Here is a 23722-nt window from a genome sequence, read left to right as displayed (position 1 = left end):
TTCAGTGAGCTCCCCCTGGTGGTCTCTTCTGTTTCCAGCTGCTTTAGACCAAGAAGAAAACTCAGTGGTTCAGCAGCTTCACTTCATGTCGACTGTCTGCTGAGTCTTCAACTCACCTGAGCTCAGGTTTCTGTCCTTAAACACTGGTCTGAGTGTAGAGATGGAAACACCTTTACACATCAGCTGTGACTCCAACAGAACATCAACAACATGGGGTTCAGGTCTGACTGAGCTGAGCTTCATTCACTGCAGCTCCATGACTCCATCTAGTGGACTGATAGTAGAAGTACAGCAGCTGATGCAATGACTCTTCCCCTCCTCCTCCATTTCCTGGTTAAAGTTTAGTTTCACTTTCTGAACACTGTGACGCAGTTTGTTTTCTCCGTCTGAAGGTAAAGTGACTGTTTTTACTGTTTTACTGGTGAACACCTGTCGTTACCTGAGTTACCTGCAGTTACTGAAGTGTTATTCTAATGTTATTCTACTGTTGTTTTAATGTTACTGTAGCAGAGTCAGAGCTGTAAATGTAAAGATATGAACTCTCTCCTCCATGTTGTGTGTGTAGCTGTATCAGTGGAGTCAGAGTCAGTTGTAGTTGCAGGATTTCTCCTTGTGTAAGCTGCAGTGTGTGATGTTGTTTCTCTTCATTGTGATGTGGTGAAATGTTTTCCTTGTGTTAGTTTTGGACGACAGCTCAGTAGGAACTGAGGACCAACTGTACCTGATCCATGTGATCAAACAGATCCAGAAATCCAGAGAGAAGCTGGTTCTGTCTCTGTGGTTGTTGACAGTCAAACAGAAAAGCTGTTTCTGTTGAAGACAGGGTCTCTGAGTCTCTGTGGTCTGTTGCTGGATTACAGGTCTATGATGGTCAGAGACCAAATACTGAAGAAGCTCCATGACTCCATCTAGTGGACTGATAGAAGAAGTACAGCAGCTGATGAACTGACTGACCTTGTTCACTGGTTAAAGTTTAGTTTCACTTTTACTGAACACTGTGACGCAGTTTGTTTTCTCCACCTGAAGGTAAAGTGACTGTTTTTACTGTTTTACTGGTGAACACCTGTCGTTACCTGAGTTACCATAGAAACAGAAATGTGGCGCTCCAGTTGTTTTAGTATGTAACTGAGTCAGAGCTGTAACTGTTACAGAGCGTTTAGTCCTGAGACTCTGCAGGTTCCATCAGCTCAGACTGTCTCTGTTACTGTGGAGGGAAACCTCAGTCTGAACAGGTAGGACAGGTGAACTTATCAGGAGTTTACAGACACATTAAAACTCATTCTTATTTTCAACAGCAGGATCTGTCAGAGCTGCAACAGCTGTTGGATCAACAGGAAATGAATGTGCAGATATTTAGATCATCATCCACACAGTGGTTTTCTACAGGGAGGCTGTGGACACAGAGACAGTGTCAGAGAAACTCAGTGGATCTCAGTCCTTCTGTGTGTCAGTCAATGAAATGGTCGTCCATGCATCGAGTGTGAGCTGAGCTGCTGTTGACTGCAGCTCCATGACTCCATCTAGTGGACTGATAGTAGAAGTAGAGCAGCTGATGGCAGCTTCCTCTGCCTCACTGCTGTCTGACTGCATTCAACTGACACTGATATGAAAGAGGAAAGAAGAAGATCAGTGGAGGAGCAGCTGAGATTTCTCCAGGAGAAATGATTGGAGTTGATGAGCAGATGAATGATTAGTGTTTTGTGTTTTCTCAGCATGAGTGATGAGGACAGAGAGGAGGGAGTCCCTCCCTCTAAAACCACTCTGTGTGGGGAACATGAGAGCCAGACCAAAGCTCAGAGGTGAGATGAGGATCTCTAACTGTCCATGACTCTTCTCCATGTCAGAGCTCAGCACTCACATCACTGCACCATCATGATTCACACTCACTGCTCTGTGTGTGTTGTATTCAAGCCCAGAGCAGCAGCACTCACCACACTCTGCTGGACCTGGACCTGAACCTGGACCTGGACCTGGACCCAGCTGTGTGTCCATGAAGAGAGACCGATCAGCATCTCCTTCTCTTCTTTCAGATTTCAAACAATCTGTTGATGGAAGGTCAGAATTAAAAACTGACAGAAAAACAAAGTTAGTTGCTGTGTTTATTAAAATATTGAACATATTTTTCACTAGTTTTTATCCAACATGCAGATTCATCAGTTCTGTTTTTGTTTCAGGATCCAGCAGCAGAGACCAGACTCTCCTGGACCCAGCTGTCTGTCTTTAAAGAGCAACGAGTCGAAGGACCCGTTCATTGACTTTAAAGGTCGACGTCCATCAGCTGATCAGATGTAAGCTGTAACTGACAGTGAGACTCAGGTTATTCTAGAAAAGAACTAGTTTGTACGACGTGTTGTTGGACCACGTCTGAAATCAAAGTGTTTCTATCTGTTGTGAACGTCCACACTGGAAGGTGGAGGTAAAACTCCGGCCGTCATAGAGAGGGGGAGACGTGATGTGGTTTAAATATGGAGATAACTCCTCCCATGTTCAGACAGTCTCTCCTGGAAGACATTCATAGTGTCCACCTCAGTCGTTCACATGAAAAGAGACAGAAACAGTTTGTGTTGATTCTCAGTGGGATCAGCAGGACTAGTAAACCTTTACCACTACAGGGAGTCGTCTGATTCACTCTTCACATCCAAATATGACTTGATGGACCTTTAGCTTGTGTCTGTCTCTGTGTGGACAGACATAATGTGAGCTAATTCTTCATGATTCCTCCACAGAGTGGACCAGGAGAGCTCAGAGGTTCCCAGTGGTCAGTCTGCCCAGCAGCATCAAACACACCTGGACTCCATATTTATGGTCTGTACATGGACAACAACTACTTTTACATCTGTTGTGTTGACAATAATCTCCATGCTGCACTTTTTAGACCAGTGGATTGTCAGTGTGTCCAACATGGATCTGATGTTTGGCTCCATGATTTTAGTTTGATGGAGTCATTCATATAGTTTTCTGTTCCAGCTGCTGGAGGAGAACATCGTCACTTTTGTGAAGAAGGAGCTGAAGAAGATGCAGAAGGTTCTGAGTCCAGATTACCCAGAATGCTTAGAGAGTCAGAGGGAGGATGAGGAGGTGTTGGTCGGTGAGGATGAAGAGCAGAGGAGGAGCAGCAGAGAGGAGTTTCTGAAGATCACACTGAACTTCCTGAGGAGAATGAAGCAGGAGGAGCTGGCTGACTGTCTGCAGAGCAGTAAGAGGATTTCTCTAAAGATTTAACATGATGGAGAAATGAGACGTTTACTGACGTCTCAACACATGGAGGGAAATATGTTCATATGTGTGTTAGTTAGAGAGATTAACACTGTCATATATGGTTTATAAATCACTTATTTAGGTCTTCTCTTGGTTGTTCATTTAGGATCTCCTATTGGAGTTTGTCAACCTAAACTTAAATCTAACCTGAAGAAGAAGTTCCAGTGTTTGTTTGAGGGCATCTCTAAACCAGGAAACCCAACCCTTCTGAATCAGATCTACACAGAGCTCTACATCACAGAGGGAGGGACTGGAGAGGTCAGTGATGAACATGAGGTCAGACAGATGGAAACAACATCCAGGAAACCAGACAGACCAGAAACAACCATCAGACAAGAAGACATCTTTAAAGCCTCACCTGGAAGAGATGAACCAATCAGAACAGTGATGACAAAGGGAGTGGCTGGCATTGGGAAAACAGTCTTAACACAGAAGTTCACTCTGGACTGGGCTGAAGACAAAGCCAACCAGGACATACACTTCACATTTCCATTCACTTTCAGAGAGCTGAATGTGCTGAAAGAGAAAAAGTTGAGCTTGGTGGAACTTGTTCATCACTTCTTTACTGAAACCAAAGAAGCAGGAATCTGCAGGTTTGAAGAGTTCCAGGTTGTGTTCATCTTTGACGGTCTGGATGAGTGTCGACTTCCTCTGGACTTCCACAACACTGAGATCCTGACTGATGTTACAGAGTCCACCTCAGTGGACGTGCTGCTGACAAACCTCATCAGGGGGAAACTGCTTCCCTCTGCTCGCCTCTGGATAACCACACGACCTGCAGCAGCCAATCAGATCCCTCCTGAGTGTGTTGACATGGTGACAGAGGTCAGAGGGTTCACTGACCCACAGAAGGAGGAGTACTTCAGGAAGAGGTTCAGAGATGAGGATCAGGCCAGCAGGATCATCTCCCACATCAAGACCTCACGAAGCCTCCACATCATGTGCCACATCCCAGTCTTCTGCTGGATCACTGCTACAGTTCTGGAGGATGTGTTGAAAACCAGAGAGGGAGGAGAGCTGCCCAAGACCCTGACTGAGATGTACATCTACTTCCTGGTAGTTCAGACCAAACTGAAGAACATCAAGTATGATGGAGGATCTGGGTCAGATCCACACTGGAGTCCAGAGACCAGGAAGATGATTGAGTCTCTGGGAAAACTGGCTTTTGATCAGCTGCAGAAAGGAAACCTGATCTTCTATGAATCAGACCTGACAGAGTGTGGCATCGATATCAGAGCAGCCTCAGTGTACTCAGGAGTGTTCACACAGATCTTTATAGAGGAGAGAGGACTGTACCAGGACAAGGTGTTCTGCTTCGTCCATCTGAGTGTTCAGGAGTTTCTGGCTGCTCTTCATGTCCATCTGACCTTCATCAACTCTGGAGTCAATCTGCTGTCAGAAGAACAACCAACCTCCCAGAAGTCTGAAACAAGAAAAGATGAATCTGCAGAGACACAGTTCTACCAGAGAGCTGTGGACAAGGCCTTACAGAGTCCAAATGGACACCTGGACCTGTTCCTCCGCTTCCTCCTGGGTCTTTCACTGCAGACCAATCAGAGTCTCCTACGAGGTCTGCTGACTCAGACAGGAAGTGGTTCAGAGACCAATCAGGAAACAGTCCAGTACATCAAGAAGAAGATTGAAGAGACTCCCTCTGCAGAGAGAAGCATCAACCTGTTCCACTGTCTGAATGAACTGAATGATCGTTCTCTAGTGGAGAAGATCCAACAGTCCCTGAGTTCAGGAAGTCTCTCCACAGACAAACTGTCTCCTGCTCAATGGTCAGCTCTGGGCTTCATCTTACTGTCATCAGAGAAAGATCTGGACGTGTTTGACCTGAAGAAATACTCTGCTTCAGAGGAGGCTCTTCTGAGGCTGCTGCCAGTGGTCAAAGCCTCTAACAAAGCTCTGTAAGTATATAGATAGTTGGATTCATTCATCGTTATATAAAGACACTGCTGTCTTTTCAACAGGAGAGAAAATAAATTCCTTTCTTCTTTAATTCCTTATCATCATCTCTTCAGACTGAGTGGCTGTAACCTCTCAGAGAGAAGCTGTGAAGCTCTGTCCTCAGTTCTCAGCTCCCAGTCCTCTAGTCTGACAGATCTGGACCTGAGTAACAACGACCTGAAGGATTCAGGACTGAAGACTCTGTCTGTTGGACTGAAGAGTCCACACTGTTCACTGGAGACTCTCAGGTCAGATCAAGTTACTGTTAATTTTAAATGACTATAGATGTTGAAGTCCGACAATGCTGATTTCAGAGGGACCCATACAGTTTAAAACCTCTGTAATGATGTTTCACAGCTTATAAAACTGACAAGCTGCCAAGCACAGCTGTCCCACTGGTTAAAGGACAGAGCCATGTCTGAGTCTCTGTGTGTATCTGGAGAGAATGATAGTTAATAGTTGAGGAGGAGGAAGAGAAAGAAGTGTAACAGTCCAGCACCATGTATGTGAGTGTATGTCAAGGAGAGAGTCAAGAGGGTGGACAGCAGGTCAGGGATGATTGGTAGATGAGGAGCTGAACATCCCTGGGTACAAAGGCGATCCCACTCTCTGTATCCCACTGCCCAGGCTGTGGGATACAGAGAGTGGGATCCAGAGCCCCTCTGGACGCCCTCTGGAGGCCACAGGGCGTGGTACTGGTCTGGTGGAATTTTGCCAGCTTTCCTTATTACCTGCTGCTTACACAGGGTGGAGAGGGCTTGGACAGGGAGTCGACTAATTTTCAAACAGATGTTGACAGCACTCTGCAGCTTCTGTTGTGAAGACTGATATAGTGAAAGCAACATGTAAAGGAAAATGTAATGATGCTCTCTACAAAGGAGTAGTAGAATGTTTTGAGGGTGTCCTTGCTGAAGGCAAAAGAATTGAGCCTTTTCAGGAGATACTGCTGGCATTTCCTGAGAATCTCATGTGTTGGAGTTGAATTTCAGCTGTTTATCAAAGATTGTTCCCAAATACTTGTACTCCTCTACCAGTCCTACAGGCTCCCCATGGATGGTGGTGATGACTGCCTCAGCTAGATCTCTGTTTGTTAGAAAAGGTCACAGCCATCTTTGTGATATCTTTGGTCTTGTTCATGTTCAATTCCAGGTTCTTATGGATGGTGTCAGTGATGAATGCTTTGGTAGCTCTTCACCTCTCTGTTCACCTCCTTTTTTCAGCCTCTGAGCCTGAGAAGATTCTCTTTTTCTTATTGAGGATGTCTTGTCTGAATTTTTATGAGGTGTACAGTGATTAAAATTGAAAAAAGACTGTTCTAAGGTGTTCTTCCCCAAATCATTGATCTTTGACCTAAGACAGTCAACGATCTAAATCTTCCCAATGCCCAGTAATGAAACATCACTATGTTATCCCATGTTTTAGCTTTTCCTCTCAAGATAAACCCAGACAGCGAACAGGATTTTAGTGAATCAGCCTCTGAATGACAAGGTGCTCTGCAGTGGAAAGTACAGATATCTGTGCTAATGCTAAAATCAGACAGCAGTTTAGAGTTACCGAGGAGAGTCAGTCTATACACAACAAAGATGGACACAGCCATCTAACCATGGCAAATGTACACAATAACGATGGCTCAGTCACCCACAGCAATGGCAACAAGTTACCATGCAAGGTGTGGGACTGGCCATCAGGAGCATGGATTATAGAATTATTAGCACTGAATAATTTTCATAGATTTCATAGATCATAGTTTTGACTCAAACACATTGAAGCTGAACCAAAGTGAAACAACAAACAAACAGAGCAGCAAGTGTTGACAGAGGGTTCCTGTGTGTTGTGTGTTTTCAGTCTGTCAGGCTGTCTGATCACAGAGGAAGGCTGTGCTTCTCTGGTCTCAGCTCTGAGATCCAACCCCTCCCATCTGAGAGAGCTGGACCTGAGCTACAATCATCCAGGAGACTCAGGAGTGAAGCTGCTGTCTGCTGGACTGGAGGATCCAGACTGGAGACTGGACACTCTCAGGTATGGAGAGGCCTGCTGCAGCCACAGACAATGTCTGATAGAGGAGGAAGAGCTGGAAACATTTTCTCTGTCACAGCTGATGACAGATCTCTACACAAGAGCTTTGACTTCAACAACAACAAGAGAATAATCCAACAGTCTGTGTATGAGAGCCATGTAATGTCCATGTTAGCATGCTGAAAGAGAATGTGCTGGTCTGACCCCCCTCCTCCTTTCAGAGTGGAGCCTGGTGGAGTCCGATGGTTGAGACCAGGTCTGAGGAAGTGTAAGTGTGTTTTTAATGTGATTCCTGAAAACAAAGCAGCTTCAAACTGTCACATCACTGATGTCATGAGTCATCATCAAACTGTCAATCAATGATCAGATCATCCATCAATAACTGCAGCTGTATTGTGTCTTGTTCTCTCCATCAGATTCCTGTCAACTCACAATCGACACAAACACAGTGAACACAAAGATCGAACTGTCTGACAACAACAGGAAGGTGACACTTGTGGATGAGGATCAGTCATATCCTGATCATCCAGACAGATTTGACCAGTGTCCTCAGCTGCTGTGTACAACTGGTCTGACTGGTCGCTGTTACTGGGAGGTCGAGTGGAGAGGAAGGGTTTATATATCAGTGAGTTACAGAGGAATCAGAAGGAAAGGAGACAGTGACTGTGTGTTTGGGAGGAACGATCAGTCCTGGACCCTGTACTGCTCTGGTGGTGGTTACTACTTCTGGCACAGTAGCAGAGGAACATCCATGTCCTCCTCCTCCTCCTCCTCCTCCTCCTCTTCCTCTTCCTCCTCCTCCTCTTCCTCCTCCTCCTCCTCCTCCTCCTCTGTCTCTAACAGAGTAGCAGTGTATGTGGACTGTCCTGCTGGCTCTCTGTCCTTCTACAGAGTCTCCTCTGACTCTCTGATCCACCTCCACACCTTCAACACCACATTCACTGAATCTCTGTATCCTGGGTTTGGGTTTGGTTTTTGGCCTAGGTTCTCTTCTGTTTCCTCATTGTCTCTGTGTTCAGTGTAGCAGAGTCTCCTCCTGTCAGAGAAACTCTCTCTCTGTTGAACAGATAGTTCAGTCTGTTCATATCTGTCTCTGTCACTCACAGTTTTGTCCCTTATGGAAGCTATGATTATTATAGAATGACTCTGTGTAAGTCTGTGCAGAGTCTTGCAAACACAATTTATGCTGATGCAGAAAGTCAAAGTATAACATTTGCTTCATATTTTGAAAGTATATTATTTATAAGCAATAATAAAAAAAACTCACCTTTTGTAATATAGAACCACTTGACACTATAATCAGATCTATAGTTATTTGTTTCTTTGTGGTAAAATTCAGATTTTCTGTATAAAACCTTGAAAAACTGAATCTAGTGAAAATGCTTTTACTGAGTTTTATCTTCCTGTTCTGTCAAACACAGTGAAACAGCTGCAGCTCAGTGTTCACAGAAGAAATCTCTCATATTTCTATTAAACTGTTTTAGAGATTAATATTTACATGAACTATTTTATACTAATACACAGATTTACAAGAATTTATAGACTTTTTCTGGTAAAAGACTTTTTATTTTTGCATTATTGTTTATTCATTTAGTCATTTTGCTCTTAAAGTCTTCAGAATATAGAACATATTAATGTGTGAAATTATCTCTGTGTAAATCCTCTAATATAGTCAGTGTTTGTGTTGACAAATCTTAATAAAGTTGTTATATTTTAAAGAAAATCACTGTGGTGAAGGACAAAGTTCAATATTTCCCTTTGAAGTTTCCAGGAGCAGAAGGATAAAGAAACAGAAAATTAAATACTAATACTAATAAGTATCTGTGAGTTTAGTGTATAAATACTCGTTTATGTATCATGTGACCTTGTTTATCTGCTCATTTCTTTCTGTTTGTCTATTGTAAATTGGAGTTTTTAAATAAAGCTACATTCAAAAACAGTTTTTCAATGACGTAATCACGTCAGCGACGCTCTCTTACGTAGCGGTTGTTGTCGTTTCGCTGCAGAGTCTCAGAGAGAAGCTTCAGCTCGGACCGGCAGCGGACAGAAACGACAGAAATGTGGTTTTAAATATTTGTATTTTTACTTTTTACCAAGCGGACAGCACGTGCTTCCCGCCACATGAGCCGCACGGGGTGTTTACGGGCGTTTAACAAGAAGAAGAAGAAGTCAGGCAGCAGCTAACTTAGCTCACCGCTAGCTAGCTAGCAGCTTAGCTCCGCCAGACATAAGGTTGGTGAATTCAAAGCCTGAGAGCTGCTTTAACTTTATATTAACGACACGGTCATTACATCGTTTTATATGAGAGCTGAACTAAATTGTATAATAACTCTGTTTGCTTTGCCTGAGGCTACAGTTTAACAGAGGACATTCTGTTAAAACTGTACTTCCTACAGGATCTCCGTAGAGAAATATCGCTATTTCAAGTTTTGTCGCTTAGATGGATTCGTACACACATGTTATGATTAGAATAAAGACTTTGCAGGAATTCAGAAGGTTTGCTGACGGATTCGGCTTACGAATAAACCACGAACAGGAATGTAAACAGCAGAAACACGTTATTTTATAGACGGCTGACGCTCCCTGTCTGCTCACGGAGCTCCATATTTAGGGCCCGAGCAACGAGTTGCGTGGGCCCAACGGGGCCATGCAACGAGTTGCAAGGACCCTCTTGTTTTCGTTCGGTTTATTATTATTATTATTATTATTATTTTTTTTCTTCTTTTTCCGCCTCTTTGATCGCCTTTTTGAAGGCCTTAACATGCGTCAAAACTCCTGAAAATTTGCAGACGCGTCAGGCACGGCGAAAAATTTAAGAATTTAGGGGTCTTGAGCATGGGTGTGGCAAAATGGCCTCGGTAGCGCCACCTACATTTTTAAACGGAACAGCCCCTCAAGCCCGTTGCGCCTAAAAATCTGAAAATCTGCACACATATGTAACATCCCATGACGCACCAAAAAGTCTCTTGGAGCCATATTCTAAACCCAACAGAAAGTATTTTTATTTTGACCGGAAGGTGAAAAAATTGTGTGTTTTTGGCCATTTCCAGGGGTCGCTTGAACGCGAACTAGTCCTAGACGCATTATCCGATTGACTTCAAAATTTGATAATTTGTTCTTAAGACATAGACGAAGTTAAATTGCAAAAGTTTCGGACTTTTCATTGAAGGGCGTGGAAGTTATGGCCCCTCAAAGTTCGATTACTCGCAACGAAACAGGAAGTTGCTTTATATTTGCTATATTTCGGCCATACTTTGTCCAAACTGCATCAAACTTTACAGGATTGTTAATGGTACCTATCTGCACACATCCATATGTCAATATTCATACAATTGTTGTAGCGCCACCTATTTATAGCAGGAAATGACATATTTTATAGTGTGATGTCCAGTTTCTAGACGGGTGACCAGATTCACTTCAAATGTTGTCAGCCCCTCCTTGAGGATTTTTTGGAAGACTGGCTCCGAAAATTGTGAGTTTTGGTCGAAGCGTGTGCCGGTTCTGGCCCGTCAAAGTTCAGAAACCCAACTTCCTGTTTGAAACCTCAGATTTTGGGGTAACTTCCTGTTGCGACTCTCTACTTTATCCTATAGATGGAGCCATTGTATTACTCTTTGATGGGTTTTTGGAAGGGGGTCTCTGTGTGTGTGTGTGTGTGTGTGTGTGTGTGTTTGTGTTTGTGTTTGAGGGGGGAGGGGAAGAGGAGTTCATTGAGTCTGTGAGAAGCTGCCACAGAGAGGTTACAGTCAGGAGAGCCAAGAGCTGCTTTACACGCGGTATAAAAACTTCAGTTAAGATTTGAGCTGTCACTTGAGAAAGCATCATGCCAAAAACTAAGGAAATCACTGTAGACTTGAAGAATTGTCGATGCTCAGGAAGCAGGAGAAGGATATACAAAGTTATAACAGTATTTCCAAGCGTCAAGAACTCAAATGAGAAACGTCACCGAGAAATTCAAGGAGAGCCACACTGTGCAGAACAAGCCTGGCAGAGGTAGGAAGCCAAAGATTTCAATGACCCTGGAAAGAAAACCAGTGAGAGACCTGTCTAAAGAACCCATAAACGCTGCCAAGACACTAGTGAATGACTTAGTTAAGTCTGAAATTGTAGCCTCAAAGAAGATTACATGAATTCATGTAATCTTACCATATGTCTCCCCTTGACCAAAGCTGAGCGTGGATTGATGCTGTCTTTACAGTTTGGTTTTGATCAGTTAGGAAATTTCACACGGGGTCAGCTGATTTTTTTCGTGTTACTCAGTGTACGGCGACAGGAAAAGTGCACTAGGTCCACCGGCGTCGAGGTGAACCAGCTGAATATAAGCCACTCAAGTTGACGACAAGTGCATTGAAAAGTAAAAGCTGCTGGCCTTTACCTTTTCTTTGTAAAAGCGCCTGTTCGGCCAGTAGTTAGTAAAGTAATATTTTCAGCGTTGTCCACAGTCTCATGACATGTTTAACACGAAGCACAGCACGCTGGTTAAGCTCATGGCAAACTGTTACTAACAGCTAAAATGAAAGCTTGTCTGTATGTAGTCTAACTGGTTAGTTTGTCACTAATCTCCAAATTTGGCAAATTGCTATAAACTTCACTCTCTTAAACCAGTAACAGTCTGAGCTGGACTGATAGGAGTCTGTATGGATAAAGATAAAATCCTAATGATACCCATCCCTACAGCTGGTTAGTGGCTTCGCCCTGACTTTAGGCAGATGAGATATTCACTGTTCAAATAACTTCATTATAACCCTTGTTTAAGCATAAATGATTTATATATGCACCCAATAACAGAACTTGCAAAAAAATGCTTTTGCTCAAAGCTCAAAGCTTGTAAACTCAAGTTAAAACTGAGTTTTATCTCCTTTTGGGAGGGGGTATCTGTGTGTGTGTGTGTGTTTGTGTTTGTGTTTGAGGGGGGAGGGGAAGAGGAGTTGATTGAGTCTGTGAGAAGCTGCCACAGAGAGGTTACAGTCAGGAGAGCCATGAGCTGTCACAGATGATGAGCTCTGAAAAATATTATCACAGAAAATAATTAGCATAAAAGCTTTTATTTTAAATTTTTACATCTCGGAAGTGTGAACTGTTACGCCAGCGTGTGCCCTGCGACCTGCGTTGACCCCGCGGTTGCCGGGGTCCCGCGGTCGCCGCTCCCCCGACGGGCGCCGGGTGCGAGGGCCCGTTCAACGCTGCTCGCAGCTTTAATTCAGTGGTTGAACTGAGGGGAAATGAGCCGCAGCTGCATGTGATCTCTTCATTAGTTTCATATTCTTCCTGTGAAAGACCTGTCTCTAATGATGGAGTAATGTAAAACTACAACAATGTGAATTTGTTATTTTCTATAATGGAGGTTGTTTATCCGTGTTTTCTGAGTCCCAGGAGCACAGCACTTAAAAACCTGCTTTTTTCAGTGGAGTTCTGTATGGTGACCTCCTTTTAATGCATGGTCTCCATACAGCAGACAGATGGGACGGTGTCTGTAGTTTTGTGTTTTTTTTCTAGGAGGTTTGGTCTGAGTGTGTTTCCTGTGTTTCAGGATGGCGTCTCCCTTTAAAATACCGAAGAAGAAACAGCCTGCAGGGTCTGACTCCGCCCCCCTGCACCTGCAGTCCCCGCTGTCCCGCCTCCAGAGCCCCGCTTCACAAGTTAAGGTAGTATTTCTCACCTGTCAACATCTCTACAAGGGGGTCTGTCTGATGTCTTGGGTCCTTTAAGGTGGTATTATTGATGTTAGAGTTCAGGTGGTATCACAAGGGATTCATTTAACCTGCTCTTTTAAGGTGGTATTACTGATCAGTCATTCTCTCTTTAGAGAACAGATTTGTTATTGTCTGTAAAGGTGGTCAGTGTGATTTATTTCGTTCATTTAAGGTGGTATTACTGATTTATTTATCTGTTGAATGTGTTGTATCTGCTCTGTAGAGACAGTAATTGGTATACATGATCTGCTGACCGTGTTAAGGTGGTATTCTTTGTTTTCCTTTTAGATATCATTTGCAGCATTTGGTAATTAATTTAAGGTGGTATGAATACGCTAGATTAAGTGTGGTATAAGTGATCTTCTAGCTCTTTTAAGGTGGTCTAGACAACCCACTCTGCCATTTTAAGATGAATAGCGGGGTCTCATGGATCTTTTAAGGTGGTATGATGATGACCAAAAACCAACAGATCTGATCTGCCATGATCCTTAAACTTATTTCATCTAAATGTTTTGTGTGACAGGAGCTGGATCTTTAAAGTGCTTGTCTGCTAATCTGTTTAAGGTGGAATATCTAATCTGCTGGTTCTTTTAAGGTGGTATTCTGATAGACATTAAGTATCAGTGGTTTCTGTCAGAGTAAATGTGTTTTGTTAAAAAGATGTTTTCACTCTGGTCTGTCTTGTTTCGTCTGATCAGGGTTATGGAGATCAGTCCAGCAGAAGAGGTGCTGACAGGGTGCATGCTGGGAACTCCCTCGGCTCCCCTACACACAGACAGAGGTTGGTAAAACGCCCCCTACAGGCTGCAGAGTTCATCGCACCTCAAACACAGCTGATGTGTTTCTTTCTGTGTCCGAGCAGCGCGACGTGTAAACCGCTGTTCAGGGACGTGGTGAAAACGCTGCTGGGACTCAACAGCCCGGACAGAGGCGGAGCTTCAGCAGCCAATCACAGATCACCAGGAAGCTGGAGGAGCCAATCACAGGCAGGAGAGAGGGCGGAGTCGTCCTCGGCCTCAAACGGGTTCGTTAGGAGGAGTTCATCGTGTCTGAACTTTAGGATAAACAAAGACGTTTTAATCTGAACTGATTTAAACCAGTTTCTCAGGTCAGAGTCACCTCGTCTCTGTTTAACAAGAACTAACTCTGACCTCTGCTGTTCCATGTTTCATCCACCAGGTGGCGTCCTAAGAGAGCGTCAGACCGGCTGCTGCGGCCTGAGGTGACCTCCGAGTGCCTGTCTCCACCACAGAAGAAGAAAAGTGATGAATCCTCAGGTGAGAACAGTTTGATATCTTATGTTTCAGTTCTTTAAGGCGGAATTACTGATCTGTCTGATGTCTCAGTTCTTTAAGGTGGTAACACTGATCTGTCTGATGTCTCAGTTCTTTAAGGTGGTAACACTGATCTGTCTGATGTCTCAGTTCTTTAAGGTGGTCGTCCTGTGGCTTTTGAAGAAGCTTTATTGTTACAGTTGATCATCAGAACTGAACAGTAAAGACTCTGTTGGTGTTTTCATCTCCAGGTTCGTCCTCAGGGACTCGGAGCATCTCTGTGGAGTCGGTGGACTCTCTGGCGAAGCTGCGAGGTGAGGTGCATGCTGGGAGTCGGAGTCCTCCGACGCTCGGAGCGAGGACGTGGAGGAGAGTCGAGCCCGGCGGAGACACGACGAGACGGGACGCCGCTGAGGGGAAGGTAGAGGTCGAAGGCCGTTTTTTAAATGTTCAGTGTGGAGGGAAAGATGATTGACAGCTCTCTCTGCCAATCAGACAGCAGCAGGAACAGAACAACTGATTATTGATTATTGAGATGAAGACCTGAGTGTTCTCTTGAATGTGATTTCTCTAAGACACCTCAGAGGACGTGGGGTCAGAGGTCAACAACCACGAGGAGGTGGTTGTAGTTTAGTACAAGAAATGAGTGTAAACATCAGAGTGCAGCAGACAGGTGGAGGTGTGTTTATTTGAACTGGAGGTCTGTCACTGTCTCCGTCTGTTTCAGAGCGACGCAGATAAATCTCCTGAGAAGAAGAACTCATGTCTCTCAGGTTCAGATCAGACGTCAGACGACGACTTCGTCTCTCCGTCCAGAACCCTCGGCCGCAGACCTTCCTCCTCCTCCTCCTCCGTCTCCGCGGTGATGTCACCGGGGACGACGCCGGGCAGGAGGCGGAGTCTGGACAGGACGGCGTGGATCGCCGCCAGCAGCCACCTGAACGAGGACGTGAGGGAGCAGGAGAGACGGAGGTGGAGGGAGTTCAGAGAGAGGAAGACCCGAACCCTGCAGCCTCGACCGAAGAGACCCAGACAGAGTCCAGCAGAGCCCAGTGAGTACGACCAGAACCCTGAGACCTGAACCCAGAGACCAGGTTGTATTTCCTCTGATGTGGTTTGTCTGTGATCGTCTCTCCATCTTCAGTTGTGCTGTCGAGCGAGGAGGAGGAGGAGGAAGGAGACGGAGCGAAGAGGACGTCCCTCAGCAGCAGGCGGGCGGAGGAACCCCGTCCAGGAAACTCAGGACAGAAACAGGTAAGAGACACACCTGAGACAAACCAGACCAGACAACAGTGAGTTTCCTCTGAGGGGTCAGGACCCAAACATGATCTGAACTGTTTCCACTTTCCTCTGGTTTCTGTGGATTAGTGGATCGTTCTGTGACTCGCTCACACGCTCCAAGTTTCCGCTCAACATTTCAACCAAGTTTCCAGAAAATGTTCCAAAATAAAAACCTGGGTGAGGACGAGCCGATTCTCCGCTCGCTGCCCGTTAAACCACCACAGAAGAAGAAGAGCAGCTCCAGTCAAAGCCGAACCCTCAGACGATGAAGGACACGGTGAGGAAGACCTCCAAACCGCAGAGTCCAGATCAGCCGGACCGGCTGCTGCTGGTTTCTACGTGAGTCACGTTGAATGACAGCAGGATTTCATTTACTGAGTCCACCTGCAGCTGTTCAGATACAGGACTGACCTCAAAACCTGCAGCTGCTGGACTCATGTGAACTCTGAACCCAAACTCTGCAGTGACAAAAGTCAGCATATATATACCAACAGTACGTCTCTGTGGTCTGGTCTGGTCTGACCTGGTCTGTGGTCTGGTCTGGTCTGACCTGGTCTGTGGTCTGGTCTGTTTCCAGTTCTCGTAAGGTCCAGGTCTGGGGCACTGACCCAGTTTTGGTCTCTGGTCTCTGTTGCATGTCTGAGGTTGAGGTGAGTCATGTAGTTTGTTTGTGGCTCTTCAGGCCTGTAAACAGCCGTCAGACCCCCGCTGGGACTGTAACCAGATCCAGACCTGGACCTGGACCTGTTTACTGACGCCGGTCCTGAGACCAGCTGAGCAGCTTCATAAAAACCAGTAACTGAAACACTGACCCAGATCTGGGTCTGAGGAGACGTGATGTGGGTCTGTGCTGTGTTGATTGTGTACCTGGGTTTTATCTGACAGGGTCTCCAGACCAGGAACCAGGTCTGTTCCTCCAGAGCTGAACCAGGTCTGGACCAGCCACGGACGCCGCCGCCGCCTTCGTTCCTGCAGCTGGAGTTCACCTCGCTCCACGCCGGCCTGACGCACGCCGACGCCGACGGAGACGTGCTGGTGGGTACAGACCTGAACTCACCTGAACTCACCTGAACTCAGACACACCTATGCTCCTGTACAAACACTGCCAGCGGTGCGTTCACTGCCAGGCGGCTGCTGTTGGACATTTCAGCGTTCCCCATCTCCAACACTTTCACCGTGTTTCTCTTTTTCTTTTTCCACATCCTGCTCCAGATCTCTCACACACACACACACACACACACACACACACACACACACACACACACACACACACACACACACACACACACACTCTCTCTCTCTCACTAATTTGATTGGCCCATAACTGCACTCTGCTTGTTCTGTAGGTTTAATAATTCACATGTGTTTTCCAGCGTCCTCTCCTCTCACCAGTTGGTTTTGTTTGTTTTATTGTGTGTGTGTGTGTGTGTGTGTGTGTGTTCATACCTGCACTCCTTCAAAATAAAAGTAGAAATATGAACAGAAGTGCAGCAGAGAAACTCCTCCACTGAGGCCGTGAAGCGTTTAAAGAATCAGACGTTAATGAGCGATTGGAGGACGAGAGACTTCTGTCTTTATTAGTTTTTGTCTGATGGTTTGTCGTCTGTTTCTTTCCACAGCTGGAGCTGAGTCGTCAGTCCTGAGTCTGATGGTTTGAGTTTAATGAACAAGTCAGAACAGAAAAGACCAGAGAGCGACTCTGAGTCTGTGAACACAGCGTCTTTTGTTTCAGATCCACAGCAGCTGCTGTGTCACTGGTTTTTCTTCCTGAGCTTCATGTGCAAATAAAAATAAATGCGCTGTTTGTAAATCTGTGAAAACTCATTCAGAGATTTATCTTCTCTCTTTCTGTCCAGATCACTGAAAACGGCATCACTGTTCCTCTGAAAGGTAAAACACCTTCTCTAAATATCACAAATACTCTGACTGTAACTGTTAATATATTATTAAATATGATAAATATAAATTTACGTCTTCAGATTCTTTCCTCTGTAGTTTTTTGTACTTTATTATAATGATTCCTGTAAATTCTGTAAATCACTGAACTTTTTCTCCCTGAACAGTTTTAACGTCACTGCTGGAATATTTGGACGTTTCTCTTCAAACATTACGACATTTTACTGAAACATATTTTGACTTTATCGTGGTTTTGTTTCCCTGACGACAGAGTTAAAGTTTCTCCTCCTGTGTGTCAGTATCAGGAGCAGAGGAGCTGGATGTGACCGTGGTGGCGTCGCAGCTTCGTGGTTACGGCGTTTGGGACGGAGGCGTGGCTCAGGGCGGGGCTCTGCTCGCCGGTCGGGAAGGCCCGGCGCCGTCGCTGCTCTTCCTGTGGGTGACGGACGCTCAGGCCAACCTGCTGCACAGAGAGCTGTCGGCCGGCCGGAGCTCCGCCTCCTCAGGTGAACACACACACCTGTGAACACGTCGCTGCTGCAAACACACGTCAGTGTTTCTCTCACAGTTTCCAGCCTCAACACTCGAAAACAAGTTGCTGTGTTCTGCTGATGAATAAACAGATAAGTAATGTGTTGGCACAGTCAGAGAAACTCTGTGTAGTTTCCATCATCACACTCTTTCCACACACACAGTCTGTTCTTGAAGTGAAATGGAGGGAGGTCTCACTCTGACGCTGTTTCCTCACACAGCACAGAGAAGATGAGACAGAACTCCATTTAAAAAACAGGTGAAATAAGAAGCGTGTGCAGCTCTGAAACAGCAGTTACCTGTGGCTGTGAGCTGAACCTACAGACGACACAGAACATGTTATTGTACAGGTGGAGTCTCTGCTGTGTTTTCATCGCGTAGTGACTCATCTTCCCACACCGATGATCTCTGCTGCAGCGTGTACCCTCCAGTCCAAAAACCAGGATTTTCTGAATGAAAGCTTGACTGGAGCTGTGAAGCTTCACGGAAAATTAACTTTTGACAGCTTCTGCCTCCCTCCAGCGCTGGGCAGGAACCAGGCAGCCAATCAGACGGCTGCTCCCGAGCCGCCCGGCCAATCACGGGGCAGTTAGAGGGCGGACTCCGTGTCCGGCTGCACGTATTGATTACGGCTCTGAAATCATCCGTGCTGGGAAAACACCGATCACTGCCAGAACTCCTGTGGGTGGAAACAGGAGGGGGAGGAGGGGGAGGAGGGGGAGGACACCCGCCATGTTTCTGTTGTTTACTGGGAACCACACGGCACCAGAACCTGGTCTAAACTGGGCCGAGATTCAAATGTGAACGTTGTCTCCTCAGGTCCGCCCTGCTCCTTCCTCCTGCTGGTGTTGAAGGAGCAGCTGCAGGAGCTCCAGGCCGCTCTGCTGGCCTCCATCCTGGACATGGACGAGTACAAGAAGGGCCGCTCCTCCTCCTCCTCCTCCTCCTCCTCCTCTGGGCTGACCTCCCCTCTGGACTGGACCGACGGGCTGCTGCTCCTCCACAGCTGTCCTCCTCCTCTGGACCAGCACCTCCTCCAGCTGCTGGGACACTCTGCAGTAAGACTCCTGCCTCCTCTCCTCCTCTCCTCCTCCTCCTCTCCTCCTTCTCCTAGTTAAAACCTCTCCTCTCTCTTCTTCAGAAACCCAGTGAAGTCAGAAACAGTCAGAGGAAGAAGTCCGGCCTGAACTCCTCTGGTCTGCAGCAGCTTCCTGCCAGGTAAACCAGGTGAACCAGGTGAACCAGGTGAAACCAGGTGAACCAGGTGAAACCAGGTGAACCAGGTGAACCAGGTGAAACCAGGTGAAACCAGGTAAACCAGGTAAACCAGGTGAAACCAGGTGAAACCAGGTGAAACCAGGTGAACCAGGTGAAACCAGTTGAAACCAGGTGAAACCAGGTGAAACCAGGTGAACCAGGTGAACCAGGTGAACCAGGTTAAACCAGTTGAGTTTAGTGCTTTAACCCTGAATCTGGTCTTCAGGTTGATCCAGTACCCCGCGGCACCGTGTAAAGGCCGGATCTCCGTGACGAAGGAGGACCTGGCGTGTCTGAGCGACGGCGAGTTCCTCAACGACGTCATCATCGATTTCTACCTCAAGTCAGTGGAACACAGGTGTAATGAGTTCAGTGTAGTTCCTGTCAGTCACCACTGGGGGCGCTCAGACTCATGTGCTCCTCTCTCAGGTATCTCCTCCTGGAGGGAGTGGGAGGAGCTGTGGCCGAGCGGAGTCACGTCTTCAGCAGCTTCTTCTACAAACAGCTGAGCAGACGGAGAGCGGCCGGAGAGGACGACGCCCCCTCTGTCCCGTAAGAAAAACTACATCCAACATGGAGGACTGTCAGGAGTCCAGCTGATTGATCCAAATAAAAATATGAACTTTATTAGTTTAAATTATTGATCAGATATCAATTTAAGTTTAACAGAAACATCTTGACAGAAACAGGGATTTAACAGGAGCTGCTGGAATACCACTGCCTCCATCTGTTAGTGTGTCTGTGTTACTGTGTGACTTTCAGTGGTGGAAGAAGTAATCAGATACTTTACTGAAGTAAAAGTACCACACAGTAACACAGACACACTAACAGATGGAGGCAGTGGTATTCCAGCAGCTCCTGGTTAAATCCCTGTTTTTGTCAATGGAGTCTGGTATGGTGATATATAGAGCTGTTCCTCTGACACTGAGAGTAACTGAAGCTTTACTGATCAGAGACTCGTTAACTCTTCGTCCTGATCTTCCTGCAGCGACCGTCACATGAGGCATCAGAGGGTGAAGACCTGGACTCGCCACGTCGACATTTTCACCAAAGACTTCCTGTTCGTGCCTGTCAATCAAGAGTAAGAGACTGTGATGTAGTAAAGTGTGTGTTTTTATGGTCAGCACTTTGTTGGAGGTGGAGGTGGTTTCCAGCCTCAGATTCTGGAGTCGCCGGAGCCGAGCTCAGCTCTTTGTCCCAGATTTAAAGACGCCAGTTTGGAGTTTTGACCTCTGTTGGGACGTTTAAATAAACCCTCTGTGATTCCACTTCCCTTCAGCCACTTCATCAGCGTCTCCACCTGCCAACAGGGCAACAGACTGACCGGCTCAGGTCACCTCTGCCGGATCAGCTCTGATGAATCTCAATGGCTTTACCAGACTCTGCCTCTCTGCTGAGTTCAACTCTCATTTCACCAAAATCACAAGAGCTCAGATCCACAAACCTTCATCAGCTCATCACGTCTCCGAGGGACTCAGTCATCTGAATTAACAACTTTGTGCCATTTGAGTTTAATATTTCTGACATTTTTACACCATTTTCATCAGTTTTTGTCCCAATTTGTTCCAGTTTTTCTACTTTTCTCCCAGTTTTGTCTTTTTGTCTCATTTTTTGAGACAAGAACGAACATTTTATAGAATTTTTGTTTATTTTTATGCTGTTTTCATCAGTCTTCCACCACGTGTGTGCACTTTGTGAAGTTTTTGCTCAGGTTTTTCAGCTGCAGTGTTTATAACACCACACAGTAAAGCTTCCATCTTTTTGTGACATTTTCATGAGTTTTAATCTGTTTTTGTTGAATTTTGTTTCCGTTTGCAGCACAGTTCTGTTCCATACAGACATTCAGTTCAGTTTGAGATTAAAATGATGTTTCTGTCCTGATCTTTCAGAGCTCACTGGTACCTGGTGGTGGTCTGTTTCCCGGGTCTGGAGGAGTCTCAGTACGAGGACTTTGAGAGGAGAACAGGTGAGCAGTTAGTTTTCTGTCCTGGTTCAGGAGAGTCCAGAGTTTGTGGCAGCGTCTGTAATCGTCTGCTGCAGGGAGACAGTGGAGGGGTATCTGGGGTATCTGGGGTATCTGGGGTATCTGGGGTATCTGGGGCAGAGTGTTCCCCCAGCGCTGATTAAATCTCCATGTTGGAGTTTTTCACACCAAACATTAAAGGATTAAATGTTCCAGACGTAAATATCTTCTCCTCTGAACACTAAGCTCCAACATTTGGTCCCAGAGTCGACTTCATTCATCACTTTATACTTTTATTGTCTATAATTGAACTTATTAAAAATTCAAAAGAGGGAAAAACTGGTTTTATTTCAACATCTCTGGTTTGAGTTTTGACTTTTTCCGTCACTGTGTCTTTAGAGAAGCTTGATCATTTATAATCCTCCTCAGCTTTTTGTTCCTGTGTGAAGTCTACTCTTTCTTTTTCTCTGCATCTGAAGCAGCGAGGCTTTTATTTTGAAGCAGCCACAGGAAATTTTAGATTATTATTTATTTTACAGTAAAAAAAAGTTCTAAATTCTTGGAAAGTGTTTTTTTTTGGCTCTAAATACTACATTACCCATGATCCTCAGCGACAGCTGCTGAGGAGAAGAAGCAGCCGATCACAGACTTTTTGTCATCGACTGAATTGAGATGTTTTTTATTTGAAGACAGAAGTTTGAAGCTCAAAGATAAACAGAGAGATTTCAGAGTTTAGACCGAGGTCCGGCTGTGAGCTGTGCTGGAGCTGAAACTCAGCTGTTTGTGTTTCAGGTGGATCAGAGCAGACGACAGGAAACACAAACTTCAGCCTGAGAACACAACAACCACCGGTGAATATAACACAACACCACAACACTGAAACACACTCCTGAGCTTTTCTTTAGGTTTCATCGTCTGCGTTTCCTCCTGACGTTTAACTGGAGAGCGAACAGACAGGTTCCTTTGTCTTGTTGTTTTTGTAAAACCTTTCCCACAGTGGATAAATCAGAGTGTGGGTGTCAGACCTTGTTGAACATCAGGTGTGTGTGGTTTTTGCAGGAGTGCACTCAGCAGGGCTGGCAGAGGGACACGGTGATGAAGAGGTGAGTCTTCAGGGAAGAATCTGCTCCATACACCTGTAAGCTTTTATCTTGACGTGAGCTTTGTTCTCTCCAGGCCGTGCATCCTGGTCATGGACTCTCTGAAGCTGTCGTACCATGAGAACGTGTGCAGGCTGCTCAGAGAGTGAGTCCTCCTCTGTGACCACAGAGACGTTTTTAAATTCCCCTCCCGTCACCACATGAACTAATGGAACCGTTCCTCCTGGTGTTTGAAGCTACCTGCAGGTGGAGTGGGAGGTCCGGAGACGGACGCCTCGACTCTTCACGTCCGACAACATGAGGAGCTCCAACTGCAGAGTTCCTCAGCAGGACAACAGCAGCGACTGTGGACTGTACCTGCTGCAGTACGTCGAGAGCTTCCTGCAGGTAAACACACACCTGAGTGTTTGTTTGCTAATGTCACAGTTTCACAGGTCAGTCAATAGAAAATGATCTGATGTGCTCAAAGTGTTAAGGCAGAAATCTCAGACGTCTGCTGCTTGTAGCTTCATAAGATTAGATGCGACAGTGAAACAGATTCTGGAGCGTTGCTCAGATGATGAAGATGTTTTCTTTGCATGTTTGAAGTCAGAGCAGCTGATTTTAATCCACTGGTGGTGAAAATAGTCTTTCGTTGCTCCTCAGTAAACAAACTGCTCCTGAGATTAAAACACAGTGAAACTCTGTGATAAGCAGCTGACAGAGCGTCGTCACCACAGTCACAACATGCAACATGAATTATTCTCAGCATCCATGACTGAAAACAGATTAATGTCCGTCACAGTCTTTAAATGTCCTGTCGGGTCCCAACAATCCACAACCCAAATCTGTTCCTCTAACATCAGCAAAGACCGAGAGAAACTCACCTTTCCTCCTTCAGAGAGAAGAAGAGAGAGTTCTCCCTGATTTATCCAAAAACATTCAAAGTAAACGTGAACACGTGAACTCAGAAAGAGAGAAACCTGAAAGCAGCTTTTGGTTTCATGGGAGAAAAGTGGAGCAGCTGAGCGACTCAGCATTTTCTCAAACTGATATTAAAAAATCTGGACCCCTCCCTCCCCCCTCCCTCCTGCCTCCTGCCTCCTGCCCCCTCCCACTCACCTCTGATTGGCTCTGCAGAATCCCGTCGTGCACTTCGACTTCCCGTTGTGTTTGACCAACTGGTTTCCGCGGCAACGGGTGCGACAGAAGCGCGAGGAGATTCGACGTCTGATCATGAGGATGCACCAGAGTCAGCGGGTCAACGAAGACCAGAACTGAAACCACTGAGACCAAAACAGACTGTGGCACCGAGCCGTTAATTCACCTGTGCAATAAATAACTTCTATTTTTCTAAACTGTTCACAGGAATTTTCCTCTTTTACACGTTGATGTTAGAAACTTTCTTACTGAAGATCTGAAATGATTTAGTTTGGTTTGCATTGTAAATATGTTTCTACTCATCGTTCAGCTGCTGAAATAAACTTTATTTATTTTGATTTGGAGCCGTCAGTGTTTTTTCAG

At 45.6% G+C, this 23722-nt stretch overlaps 2 protein-coding genes across 5 annotated transcripts; both read left to right on the top strand.

Moving 5' to 3' along the window:
• The first annotated feature begins 333 nt into the window (after positions 1–333).
• LOC108873676 (NLR family CARD domain-containing protein 3) lies at positions 334–9163 on the top strand. Of its 3 annotated transcripts, XM_051065757.1 has the most exons (12): positions 340–392; positions 861–1026; positions 1713–1799; positions 1912–2085; positions 2175–2288; positions 2727–2805; positions 2968–3196; positions 3365–5168; positions 5283–5456; positions 7054–7227; positions 7446–7492; positions 7641–9163. In XM_051065757.1, exons 3-12 carry the CDS (start codon positions 1714–1716, stop codon positions 8246–8248), a joined length of 3489 nt encoding a protein of 1162 aa, XP_050921714.1. In that variant the 5' UTR covers positions 340–392; positions 861–1026; position 1713; the 3' UTR covers positions 8249–9163. The 3 variants fall into 3 exon arrangements, with proteins under 3 accessions (XP_018517493.2, XP_050921714.1, XP_050921716.1); XM_018661977.2 differs by lacking the exon at positions 861–1026 and having other exon boundaries at positions 334–392; XM_051065759.1 differs by lacking the exons at positions 340–392; positions 861–1026 and adding an exon at positions 1126–1232.
• Positions 9164–9202: 39 nt separating this feature from the next.
• Positions 9203–23697, top strand: senp7b (SUMO specific peptidase 7b). 2 transcript variants are annotated; one of them, XM_018661978.2, is made up of 22 exons: positions 9203–9456; positions 12755–12869; positions 13616–13698; positions 13780–13941; positions 14097–14194; positions 14443–14612; positions 14919–15243; positions 15336–15445; positions 16358–16507; positions 17329–17362; positions 17668–17874; positions 18719–18957; positions 19041–19117; positions 19383–19499; positions 19586–19708; positions 20145–20237; positions 21046–21122; positions 21912–21970; positions 22179–22222; positions 22296–22364; positions 22456–22606; positions 23339–23697. In XM_018661978.2, exons 2-22 carry the CDS (start codon positions 12756–12758, stop codon positions 23477–23479), a joined length of 2643 nt encoding a protein of 880 aa, XP_018517494.1. In that variant the 5' UTR covers positions 9203–9456; position 12755; the 3' UTR covers positions 23480–23697. The 2 variants fall into 2 exon arrangements, with proteins under 2 accessions (XP_018517494.1, XP_050921777.1); XM_051065820.1 differs by lacking the exon at positions 23339–23697 and adding an exon at positions 22865–23318.
• The last annotated feature ends 25 nt before the right edge of the window (positions 23698–23722 follow it).

Source organism: Lates calcarifer, linkage group LG7_2, assembly GCF_001640805.2.
Source record: "Lates calcarifer isolate ASB-BC8 linkage group LG7_2, TLL_Latcal_v3, whole genome shotgun sequence".
Taxonomy (NCBI): domain Eukaryota; kingdom Metazoa; phylum Chordata; class Actinopteri; family Centropomidae; genus Lates; species Lates calcarifer.
The sequence above is the reverse complement of the archived record's forward strand: the minus strand, read 5'-3'. Positions and strand labels throughout refer to the sequence as shown.

Excerpts from the sequence above, each read along its gene's own strand:
- senp7b (XM_018661978.2), top strand. The coding sequence starts at position 12,756 with ATGGCGTCTCCCTTTAAAATACCGAAGAAGAAACAGCCTGCAGGGTCT. Across the intron at positions 14,613-14,918 it reads GGGACGCCGCTGAGGGGAAG|AGCGACGCAGATAAATCTCC; the intron begins GTAGAGGTCGAA and ends CGTCTGTTTCAG. Across the intron at positions 22,223-22,295 it reads AGGGACACGGTGATGAAGAG|GCCGTGCATCCTGGTCATGG; the intron begins GTGAGTCTTCAG and ends TGTTCTCTCCAG.
- LOC108873676 (XM_018661977.2), top strand. The coding sequence starts at position 1,714 with ATGAGTGATGAGGACAGAGAGGAGGGAGTCCCTCCCTCTAAAACCACT. Across the intron at positions 2,086-2,174 it reads AAAACTGACAGAAAAACAAA|GATCCAGCAGCAGAGACCAG; the intron begins GTTAGTTGCTGT and ends TTTTTGTTTCAG. Across the intron at positions 7,228-7,445 it reads TGGAGACTGGACACTCTCAG|AGTGGAGCCTGGTGGAGTCC; the intron begins GTATGGAGAGGC and ends TCCTCCTTTCAG.